This window comes from Dunckerocampus dactyliophorus, chromosome 5 (assembly GCF_027744805.1).
Source record: "Dunckerocampus dactyliophorus isolate RoL2022-P2 chromosome 5, RoL_Ddac_1.1, whole genome shotgun sequence".
Taxonomy (NCBI): domain Eukaryota; kingdom Metazoa; phylum Chordata; class Actinopteri; order Syngnathiformes; family Syngnathidae; genus Dunckerocampus; species Dunckerocampus dactyliophorus.
In genome coordinates this window covers 32,914,363-32,927,407 of record NC_072823.1, presented here as the reverse complement: position 1 = coordinate 32,927,407, position 13,045 = coordinate 32,914,363, and the positions used below count along the sequence as shown (strand labels likewise).

Genomic DNA, 13,045 nt, shown 5'->3' with positions numbered 1-13,045 from the left:
TTTATAAGGCATTCTTTACCACCTGCTAGATACATGTTGTCACATGATTCGAGTCCTCTGGACATGACATAACACCCCTATAGCCACCTTTGCACTCCTATTACCTAATATGGTGGACAGAATAAGACACGTGTTCGTGTGTGTGGCTGTAAATGTCTTCCAGTTCTAGGGGAGCTTTGGTAAAGGTTAGAGTCGGACCTTCTGGAAGAGATTCGTAAAGCTTAGCAAAGTTCTACTGTTGCGCACTTGTATTTATACAAGTGTAAAGTCTTTTGCTTTTGAAAAGCACATGCGAAAATGATTCCAGAGAACGATGAAAACGAAAGAACGCTTGTCTTTTGTTTACTTCTGGTTACCTCTGATGGATGGCATGAAGTCCTGACGTGTGCTGTGTTTTTTATACCGTTACTACGCAGGTACACTGCTGGATCCCAGAGGTCTTTACGATGATGAGGTCAGTTCACCGGAAAGTTTACAGAAGTAAGTCTCACACACATTTCTCTTTTCTCCATTTGGGGGGCACTTGGTTGCTCTTTGAAACTGTCTATGCTGATGGCTTACAGACTCCAGGTAGTAATGAAGTATTTGCTCTAGCGTTTGTTACATTCTTGTATGTACGTAGCATTTAGCTTTGAGAATAACATTTTCATTGCTTTCAGTCTGGGTTGGGTGATCTTCCCGAATGAATGAGTCACCTTTCTTTGGCAAACGTTTGGTTTGTCTCACCAAGTACGCCAAGCACCTGTCATGTCTGTCCGTCAGAGTGATGGAGAATGAGGACGGCAGGAAGGAGTACCTCGTCTTTCCTCCCAGTAAGAGCCAGTGTCCCTCCGGCAGCCAGAAAGGACGTAAGATTCCACTGAAGGGCAACGGACGACGGATTGATTACATCCTGTACAGCGATGAGGGCCTGCAACAGGACTGGAAACTGGTATGGCTCGGAAAGAACTTTTTCAGTCATTGGATGAGGTCATGACAACACGGGGGGAAAACATGCTTTATGGATGGAATTATGATCTATATATTATTTTACTTTGCCTTATTTTAATATCTTGGACTTGCAAGCGAAACTTTAACGTCTAGTTTATAAAAAAATATCTATAATTGTCAATGAAAAGATATATCACAGTCACATCGATGGCCCTTGCCTTTACCTAAAATGCTACAATGCTAAAGTTAAAGCTAACACGAGCATGCAACATATAGCATGGGCAAGCTGAGTGTCTGCATATGTTAATACTTATGAAAATGTCAAACAATGCTACTGCGTGTTAGCATGTTAGCATGCTAGTGCGAACATGCCAACACCTAACACGATAGCAGTAAGTGTTTATATAAGTTTTTACTCATGAAATTGGCTACAATGTTACTATGTTTATGTTAGCATGTTAGCAATGCTAATGTTAGCCTTCAAAACATAGCATGATAGCGCTAAGTGTCTGCCAATGTTCATACCATTGAAAATTACTGAAAATGCTACTATGCTCATATTAGCATGCAAGCGCTAACATCCTAACACCAACATGATAGCACTAAGTGTTTATATTTTCTACCCATGAAATTGGCTAAAATGTAGCTACGCTTATGTTAGCAATGCTAATGATAGCGTGCAAAACCTTGCATGACAGCGCTAAGTGTCTTCCAATATTAATACCATGCTAGCGCTAACAACCAACATGACAGCACTGAGTGTTTATATAAGTTTCCACTCAGGCAATCAGTTGAAGTGTTACTATGCTTATGTTGGCGTGTTAGAAATGTTAACGTTAGCATGCAAAACCTAGCGTAACAGCGCTAAGTTTCTGACAATGCTAATTCCAATGAAAATGGCTAAAAAAGCTCATATGATAATGTTAGCATGCTAGCGCCACCATGATAACATGATAGCAACAATGGGTAAAATATGGGCTCGTTTACAGTAACTCATTCACTTACTCACCCCCGCTGTTAGCCTGGTAATATGTCAGGAAGTTTTTTGGAATGTGGGAGCCGCCCGCTTCATTCTTTATTATTGTATAAAATTATAAAATAAAATTATTATTATCTCGTTCAATTCAATGTAATCAATTTGAATATTATTATATTTGATTAAATTATTTAAAATGTCATTATTTCAATATTATGAAATTGAATTATTATGCTTTTGTATTTGAAAAAGTTTCATAAACAAATTTTAGTGTAAAATGAGTCCATTCGATTTTTATTGAATCAAATTCATATTATGAAATCAATGGGTGCGGATGAGATTTCTGTGAGAACAAACAGAGAAGAAAATTGTTTGATTGATTGATTTATTGATTGACTTATGCCTTGTTCCTCTGCAGGAAGTTGAGGAGGTGAGCTTCGTAACGCAGTTAGCGGGTCTCACAGATCACCTGCCCGTGGCCATGCGATTGGCTGTTTCAACAGTGGAGGAGGAGTCTTAGAGAGGAAGTTCAGGAGAGAAGGAAACTGTTTGCTGTCATTTGGCCTCTCTGCTGCCACCCTGTGGACAACACCCCCTTTGGCTTGTTTCTAGTAGCCATTGTTTACGACTTTATACTGGACCTCTTTCATTCCCAAGCATGCTTTTTTTGTTGTTTCTACCGACAGGGACCAATTCTCCAGTTACCGTGCACACGTATAAGACAAATGATGACCTCCACCAAGGCCAAACGCCTCACTCTTTTAGTAGAATTCCTGCTTCACCGAGGACAAGATCCGAAAAGTCAAGAACATTTCATTCACGGCGCCCCTCCTGTCACACCGCTTCACGGTATGGGGTGTTATGGTTGAGACACACCCCCATAAACCATCCACACTGTACAACAAAGAAGACAAGTCGTTACATACGTCCGTGCGGCAGAAGCATTCATTCACGTCGTGACTTGGCTTCTTTTCTGTTGACTTTGTTCCCTTTGGTGACGTCTGCAAGAAAAGGAAAGCGAAAGTGAAATGAGACAATGAGGTCGAATGCCCGGTCTGAGCCGCTCAGCCGTGGGGACCATCATGAAGGCTATGAAGATGGCTCCTATGAAATGGACAGTGATAACTAAGCAGCGTAGGGCTCTTATTAGCTACACTTCCTCCTCATCATTTTACGACCTTATTGTTTACATGTGTCCTTCGTTCGTTGCGTGTCCAGTGGGGCCAACAATTCATATCCTTTTCTCATGTCAGCCGTTTCATATTATGATACATGACAGATGCATTGATATCATTTCAATGCATCATGAATGATACTTTGGTTCAAAAAGAATACATTAAAAATCATGTCTTTCTTTCCAACAATGTATGGTTTATTGCATTGAATGTGAACATGCTTCCATAATAAGATGTTCCAGGTGTCGTACCGCACATGATGTCAAAAGTGTCACGTCACACTTTCCTTTCCATGAATCCCTCCTGATCCGACCCTTAACCCCTGACCAATGGCAGCAGAGAAGGCGCGGTCGGCAGCAGGGAGGAGAATAATGCAGATTTACACAAGCTGAGATTTTGTGAGTCTTTTATGACGACAAATCGGGCGCCAATGTTGGCTTGTTTTGGGGGCGGGATTGGACGCCTTGAAGGAGCTGCTTGTTTTTTCTGCCGCTACCAGAGACTTGATGTGCGTTTTGATGCCAACGTGGCATCACCTTTGACTTTCTGCCATGTGCCTATTGTGTGGATGCTCTCATTCCTCTTTCATCTTTGAGTGCACACTAGCACACTTAGAGTCAGTCTTTTAATGCATAAGTGCACACTCGCGTACTTAGTTAGTCTTTGAGTGCATAAGTGCACACTCACGTACTTAAAGTTAGTCTTTGAGTGCATAAGTGCACACTCACGCACTTAAAGTTAGTCTTTGAGTGCATAATTGCACACTTGCGTACTTAAAGTTAGTCTTTGAATGCATAAGTGCACACTCGCGTACTTAAAGTTAGTCTTTGAGTGCATAAGTGCACACGCGCGTACTTAAAGTTAGTCTTTGAGTGCACAAGTGCACACTCCCGCACTTACTTTGAGTGCATAATTGCACACTTGCGCACTTAAAGTCGTTTCCTGTTCCAAGAGGTCTTTATTGACTGAATGTGTGTGGATTTGATCAATAAATGTCATTCACAATGACCATGCTGACTCATTCAGCCCCCGGCATGTGTTGCTATGGTAACGGCTAGGTATGGTCATACCCATGTATACATACATCCACGCCACCACAAGAAGTTTGAAGAAAAAACAAAAAAACAAGACAGATTGTGGAAATGTGGAAAATCAGGAAGCAAGCGGTCGTAGAGCAGCACATGTCATGAATTACCAGTGTACTCCACCATCTGCAATTAAAAGAAGACCTTATACGGACCTCAAACGCTGCAATGATTATTGTTATTTATGTGGCCAGCAATAAACAGCTACATTGTCCTTTCTGACAAGCACAAGAAACAAACACACGTTTATGTCCAGTTTAAATACATTTTTAACTTGTACAACATATAAGAAATAAATGGCATCCTGGCCAACGGTGGAGGGGAAACATTTAAGAAGAGAAAAAGCAGAAATGGTAGAGTGAGCTGGGAAGGCAAAGGGAAGAGGACACGCTCCGTGGTACTGCAAACAGACAGCAGAGGGCAGCAAACACCGGCAGAGTGAGACATCGCTGGCTACTTCTCGGCGCGTCGCTGACTCCAAAGCCCATCGTCATCAATAGCTGCTGTATGGTAGCCTTAGTGACGTCATTTCTTATCTATTTCTAGTACAGCGTGAGCACCTTGAGAAAGGGAGCGGATGTGAAAAATGTGGTTCTGCTTTCCATACGAAAGCAGCACAGTCGTTTTTTTTACGTTCAACAGGATGATAAGTTAAGGTCACACGTGAAAGACGGCATGAAAAAATGTTTTCAATGCTTTATATGTTTGTTTTTTTATGTTTTATATACTTTATATTTTACATGCTTTATGTTTAATATGCCTTTTGTGTTTTATGTTTTTATATGCTTTATCTTTAATATGCTTTATATGTTTAATATTAAATATGCTTTATGTGCTTTATGTTTAATATGCTTTATATGTTTTATGTTTAATATCCTTTATATGTTTTTCTTGTTTTGTTTTGTTATTACCCCTGTCCTGGCCAGCCTTTAAAGCAGATAGAATTGTAGATCTAAATGCCGTCAAGTGCTCAACAGATTTACTCTGCCAGGGAGAAGTGTGATATACACTTCCCCTGTTATACAAAATTTATTTGACTTTGATGCTTGTTATTAAGTAAATTTGGAGCGACCGGACCGGAGCAGGAGGGGACAGAGAAGAAGAGAAAAGAAAATAGGGTGGGGTGCAGGGATGAGAGGGGGACAAAAAAAAAGAGAGACAAGAGACAGGGACAACAGCAGCAACAACAATTGTGACAACAAGAACAGAACAACAGAAACATACAGAACTACATCAGCAAATAAATGTCTGTGACAACTATAAAGACGAACAAGGACTTAAGGACAAAACAATATCAACAACCACAATGACAAAGCTGTCAATGACAATCACACATAATAGTAGTCATGAAATGATGAACTATGATAGTGATCACAATGATAATACTGCATTGAAACAGTCACACATAATAGTAGTCATGAAATGATGAACTATGATAGTGATATCAATGATAATACTGCATTGAAACAGTCACACATAATAGTAGTAATGAAATGATGAACTATGATAGTGATATCAATGACAATACTGCATTGAAACAGTCACACATAATGGTAGTCATGAAATGATGAACTATGATAGTGATATCAACGATAATACTGCATTGAAACAGTCACACATAATAGTAGTAATGAAATGATGAACTATGATAGTGATATCAATGATAATACTGCATTGAAACAGTCACACATAATAGTAGTAATGAAATGATGAACTATGATAGTGATATCAATGACAATACTGCATTGAAACAGTCACACATAATGGTAGTCATGAAATGATGAACTATGATAGTGATATCAACGATAATACTGCATTGAAACAGTCACACATAATAGTAGTAATGAAATGATGAACTATGATAGTGATCACAATGATAATACTGCATTAAAACAGTCACACATAATAGTAGTCATGAAATGATGAACTATGATAGTGAACTGAATGATAATGACTGTAATGCACATCATTGTAAAAAAAAAACTATAATCGTACTGCTGATATCACCGTCGCTGTAATAAAACCAACAACATAATAACACCCTGGTTAACTCAGTGAGTAATGTGGGGAAGTACATATGTACTGTGAGTGTGCATATGTACAGGTATCAATGTATGTGAGGAAGTCTTCATATATATAAAAGGTGCAAGAATGTGTGGGCGTTGTGCTGTTTGTGTTGTTTACTCGGTTTTTGCGAATGCATCATTGCCAACGATGCAAATTCAACGATTGCGCCATGACATCATTGTGACGCAAGCTAAGCCGTTTAGCATGTTGTTCTCAGGAAGTGACGTGATGCTGTAATCTCGCGAGAGTGTGCGTGAGCGCTCTGGAAAAAAAAAAAGACAAACAATCAACTACTAAAACATCCGCAAAGAATCTCGACGCAAAACCAACATATTAAACACCTTAGACGCCTAACCAAGCCAAAAACTGGAAGATCTGGAGGAGTACATCGACGGGTGCTTCGAACGCGTAGTTATGGGAAAATCACCCAAGACACCAAACCCCAAACGGAGCCGCCCGGAGGACTCACCTGGAGAAATATCTCCGCCAGGCACTGACATCAGAGACATCCTTGAGTCCATCGACAAGAGGCTGATTTGCTTGGACGGCCGCCTCGCTCTCGTCGAAGTACTTCACAAAGAATTCCAGGCCATCCGTGAATCTCTAGAATTCAGCCAAAACCAGATCGTCTCCTTGGTCACGGAGAACACCACCCTCCGCGACTCGGTGAAGTCCCTCACCGACGGAGTTTCACAACTCGTCCAAGAATTCGCGGAATTCCCGAAAAATCTGAGGAGGACCCGGAAGAATCGGTGAGGGCCTTCATGGCGCAACAACTCAAACTCCCAGCGGACGCCATCCAAAGCATCACTTTTCACCGCGTTCACCGCCTGGGAGCCAAGAAGCCAGAGAACCGTAGGCCGAGACCCATCGTGGCGAAATTCGAACATTTCAAGCAGAAGGAACAGGTGAAGGGCCGGGGGCCGGGAGCTGAAGGGGACGGACTTCAGCATCAACGATCAATTCCCCCGAGAAATCCTCGACAGGCGCCGACGCCTATTCCCTGTTCGGAGGAAGTTCATCGACGAGGGATGCCGAGCTGTCATCACGGTGGATAAACTCTTCGTCAATGGACAACTTTACCGCGACCGGGAAGTAACACCGTGGCTGTATTGATATGGTAACTAATGATCTATCTCAACCAGGTAACTTTTCTTTCTATCTTGCAGCGCGCACACTTGTTGTTGCATGTTACTGTCTGCTTCCACTTTACCCCCCCCCTTTTTTTCTCTCTCTATCCCACTGTATTTCTTCTTCTCTTTCTTCCTCTTCTATTCCCCCCTCTGTCACGTTTTCTCCCCTCCTCATATTGTCACATATCCTCTTGTCTGCCAGCTGTCTCCTTCATCAGCATCTCCTCACAGTGACATCATACACCCTCAAAGTCCAAACCCAACCAAATTCAAGGTATTCACACAAATACACACACGTGCACGCATTCTCCTACACATACACATCATATTCTACTATTGATATGGATATCACAACTACTCACAAGCACGCTCATCTCACTTATGCATAAACCCACATCACGTCCTCACTTTAGTTGGCTTAGTTCATTCAGGATTACTATGTTACACTTTGCCTATGTACAAATTAAGCATACATTTAAATGTACTGTATATACTCCCATGATTTTTACTTCCAGGTACACATACTTTGCATTTGATCTTGTTTACACACACATCACTAAAGCTAGTCTAGGATGAACTCACTACAGTTTGTCACTTGGAATGTCAGGGGAGTTGGGTCGATAGAAAAAAGACAAAAAATGTTTAATCATTTGAAGAACACCCAAGCAGACATTGTCTTATTACAAGAGACTCACATGTCCAAGTCAGCTGTCCATACACTTCACTCACCACAGTTCCCACACACATATTTAGCAAGTTACAACTCCAAACAGAGAGGGGTAGCTATTTTAATTAACAGGAGGGTGAATTTTACACTCCACAACACTATTACAGACACAGAAGGGAGATATATAATAATGAACATATCTGTTGATAATGGACATTTCTGCATTGCCAACATATATGGTCCGAATGTTGACGACCCCTCCTTCTTTCATGCCTTCTTTTCTTCTCTCTCTGCACATTTGGATACAAGTATGATCTCGGGAGGGGACCTCAACTTAGTATTTAACCCAGAAGTGGACAGGTCTAGCCCAGCTGGGAGACATCGTGAGTCTCAATCAACATCGATACTGAAGAAATACATGAATGATTTTGGTCTTTGTGATGCTTGGCGCTCTTATCACCCTACTCACAGGGAATATACTTATTTCTCACCAGTGCACCACACCTACTCTCGTATTGACTACTTTTTGACAAGCAACTCAGTCATATCAGACATCTCAAACATTCACATACACCCTATCACCATTAGTGACCACGCCCCAGTCTCTCTTTTTCTCACTAACCAAACTACGAGCGCTCCTACTAGATGCTGGAGATTAAATACATCATTACTAAAAGACTCAGACTTCCTAAAATACTTTGAAAGAGAGTGGACAATGGGCCTCATTCATGAACATCTTCTTAAAAGTCTTCTTAAGAAGTGTACTTAAGAAGGCGCGGGTTGGAAACTGCACCGCATTCACGACACGTTCTTAAGTAGGGATAATCGTTCGCACCGGTGTTCTGAGGTTGATGAATGCCAACTGCGATGCCCGTGCATGTGAGGCCTAATTTGCATAGGTCACCGCCTATTATTTCCTATACAAGGTCAAAAATGTGGCAGCTGGAGGCGGAGATGGCAACGCGCAAGGGCAAGACTGAGGAGCAGCTGGACAACAAGCAGAAGAAAAAGTTCAATTCTACTGAAATAGAGGTGCTTTTACAAGGAGTGAGCGAACACAAGACCACCTTATTTTCACGTGTATCCACCGGTCATCAGGCCATCCAAAAAGAGTCGGCATGGAGCACCATTGCAGGAAACATAAATGCCATTTCCACGGAGAAACGCACCACCGCAGAGGTAAAAAAGAAGTGGTTTGACTTAAAATAGACTAAAAAAAAAGATTGGACTGCACCGGAGGGATCTGGAGGAAACGGGAGGTGGGCCATCAATCAGAAACCAAACCATTTCGGAAACTCTAGAAAATATTTACACAATCATGATGGAAAAATAAAGTCAAAATACATAGTTTGTGTGTGACAATGTATTTTTTCTGTGGTTACATTTGATTAGACGCTGCCTAATTAATACAGCAGCCCCGTGCTCTGGCTCAAGACGTGGCTGGGGGCGCATGTCGTTATCTGGGGGTGCTACGTGCGCAATAGACACACCACGTTTCATTGCGATGTTATTCTGATGATCCTGCACACCTGCAAGAACAGAGAGGGAAGCCTGAAGCCTGAAGCGGGACATCAAATATTGGTGGCTTTCAGCAAATAAATCTAATGGTCCCTTTACATTCTCTCTGCAGCGCACGTCCAGCCAGCCTTTTTTTTTTTGATGAATTGGGATTTGAATATAAATTTATCGATGGAGTATATTTTAGTCTTTTTGATGATAAATAATTGTTGGGATATTTTATTTGCACTAAATTTTTTGGGATCAGGTTGCAAAATCCATCACGAGGGCGATTGAGCATTGAAAGTGCAAGCTTTGCTTGTGCGTAAGAGTCCTCCTGAGCGTTCGTAGAATTTGTTCTTAGATCTAAGAACTGTGAGTTAAGAACACGTTTCATGAATGCCAAAAATCTTCGTAAGAAGGCTTTAAGAACAGATTTGTGAGTAAGAACATTTCGTGAATGAAGCCCAATGTTTTTAGACTTCAATGACCAACCCGGGGTTTCGGCTAGTATTCTGTGGGAGGCAGCAAAAGCAGTAATGCGCGGAAAAACCATTTCATATTCATCATATAAGAAAAAGAAAGAGATTACTAGAATCAGAGTTGGAGAAAAAAATCCAAATCCTCGAAGCAGCTCATGCTGACTCAGAAGATGAGCATATCCTAAGTAACCTAAGGAAACTGAAACTAGACTTAAAAGAAATTACTGACAAGAAAATTCAGTTCCAACTGCTGAGACTACGTTTGGAAAAGTTTGAGCTTGGCAATAAACATGGAAAATACTTAGCTAACCAACTAAAAGTCAATAAAGAAAAAAGCTCTATCTCCTCCATTAGAAACTCAGGAGGTCACATCACTCACCTCCTGGAGGAAATTAATTCCGTCTTTAGGAGCTTTTATAAAAATCCATATACACCTCAGATTAAACCATCTCTCCCAGATATCAAAACATTTCTCAACACCAGAGAATTACCAAAATTAAATGACGAACAGGTGACCAACTTAGATGTACCCATTTCATTAATAGAACTCCATAACGCTCTACACCGGTTACCGAATAAGAAAGCACCAGGACCTGACGGTTTCCCTGCTGAGTTTTATAAAACATTCTGGTCATTACTATCTCCAATATTTCTTAGAATGGTTTTGGAAATTAAAGACAGTTCATGCTTGCCTCCAAACATGAACTCAGCTACAATCAGTCTCTTGCTGAAACCGGATAAGGACCCAACACTACCTTCCAGTTATCGTCCAATTTCACTGATTAATGCAGAACTTAAAATAATATGCAAAGCGTTAGCTATAAGGCTGGAAAAAGTTACCCCTCATATAATACACCCTGATCAATCAGGATTTATCAAGGGGAGAAACTCAACTAGCAACGTACGCCGTCTAATCAATCTGATTGATTACTCTATCATCCATAATTTAGAAACCACAATTGTCTCATTGGATGCTGAAAAAGCATTTGACAGAGTAAACTGGAAATTTCTCTTTGCAACACTACAAAAATTTGGCTTTGTAGATTAATTTAGAACATGGATTAAAATACTATATAACACCCCGAAGGCCTCTGTTCGGACCAACAATCACATCTCTCCAGAATTTACTCTACAAAGAGGTACTAGGCAAGGGTGTCCACTCTCTCCCTCACTATTTGCTATCTTTATCGAACCTCTTGCAGCTGCAATTCGACAACATATAAATATTAAAGGGATCCACACCACAAATGTTCATCATAAGATAAGCCTTTATGCTGATGATGTGTTACTCTTCCTAGATAATTCACATTCTTCACTTCACCAATCTATCTCACTCATGAACAATTATAGCACCTTCTCAGATTACGCCATTAACTGGTCTAAATCCACAGTACTGCCCATCAACTTTGGTTTCCAGAGCACCCCCTCTATACCACTGTGTTCAGGGAACATTAAGTATTTGGGTATTAACATTTCCTCCAACCTGTCAGACCTGATCCGCTTGAATTATACTCCATGATTGAAGTCAATAGAGGATGATCTTGCACGTTGGAGAACCTTGCCCATCTCACTTACAGGCAGAGTATCCACCGTGAAAATGATGATTTTACCAAAGGTTAATTATCTATTTTCCATGATCCCCACCAAACCATCTATAATTTGGTTCAAGTCATTAGACTCATATATAAATAAATTTCTTTGGAAAAATAAGCCAGCACGAATAAGTCTCAAAACATTACAAAAATCTAAAGAATATGGGGGCTTAGAACTCCCAAACTTCTCCAACTACTTCCTTGCAAACAGGTTACAATATATCTTAAAATGGATCAACCCTAACCCATTGGATTATTTATGGCTAGACATAGAACAATCACTTTGCCACGACATCCCAATTTGTAACCTGCCCTTCATTAGCCAAATCCTCCGGAAAAATAATTGTTTTAAAAGTATAAATATAAGCACCACTCTGACAGCTTGGTGGGAATTTCTAAAAATAACAAAATTCTCGCTCACTCCTTGCCAATACACTCCCGTCTGGAATAATCCTGACATCTTGCTTAAAAAGAAACCATTAAATTTCCCAACATGGCACGAAAAAGGAATAAGTTGGATGAAAAATATAATTATAGGAAACAACTTTATCTCATTTAACGAACTTGTTACACAGTATGGAATAAATCATAACAAATTTCTTGAATACATACAAATTAAATCTATAATTAAAGCAAGTTTCAGGACTATATCATGGGAAAGCAATAGCACTATTGACCAATTTTTAAAAATATCTGCCCTGAAAACATTATCTAAACTATATGTTCTACTTTCAAAAAATGACAACACAATCGGAGTACCAATCTCCAAATGGAGCTCAGATTTATCTACAAGCTGTGACCCTGAATTCTGGAAGCAAATATGTCTTAATGCTTCCCGGTTAATCAATAATCCCAACCTACAGCTGATTCAGTTTAAAATCCTTCATAGAGTACACTACACAGGACAAAGAATGTTTAGAATGGGCTTAACTGACTCTAACATCTGTACACACTGCTCAGACCATAGAATAGATGACTACTTACACTCCATGTGGACCTGTGCTCCCATTAAAAATTTTTGGCACGGAGTGTGTGAGTACCTATCTTTGGCACTTGGGTTCTCCATTCCTACCTCTCCTTTACTATGCCTGCTGGGCGATCTCTCCACAATTGATGTAGAAACAAACCAAACACAGCTTCTCATCACTGCATTAAGCATCGCCAAGAAAACCATTCTCATCAATTGGAAATCAAGGAAGAAACTGAGCATAGCTCTTTACAAAAATCTTTTGTTAGATCATATAGCTATGGAGAGAATGTCTGCTGAATCTAAGGAACAAGTGTCTGAATTTCAGTCTATATGGGCACCAATAATTAACTCCCTGACCTGACTCTCGGGGGGGTGAGGGCGTCTGTCTCTGCCCCTGGGGGTCTCGTCCATCTGTGCGTGTGGGTGTGCGTGGGGGCGGGCGGCGTGGTGTTCTTCTGCGTGGTGCTGGCC

At 40.7% G+C, this 13,045-nt stretch overlaps 1 protein-coding gene across 2 annotated transcripts in view; it reads left to right on the top strand.

Moving 5' to 3' along the window:
- smpd3 (sphingomyelin phosphodiesterase 3) overlaps positions 1 to 5,084 on the top strand; it is a 53,326-nt gene extending 48,242 nt beyond the window's left edge. Inside the window, exons 7-9 of one of the 2 annotated variants that reach the window (XM_054776078.1) lie at positions 417 to 480; positions 763 to 931; positions 2,325 to 5,084. In XM_054776078.1, coding sequence (XP_054632053.1) covers positions 417 to 480; positions 763 to 931; positions 2,325 to 2,426 — 335 coding nt within the window. In that variant the 3' untranslated portion in view covers positions 2,427 to 5,084. The remainder of the gene's footprint in view (positions 1 to 416; positions 481 to 762; positions 932 to 2,324) is intronic. The other variant, XM_054776077.1, reaches the window with a different exon arrangement.
- Positions 5,085 to 13,045: the final 7,961 nt, after the last annotated feature.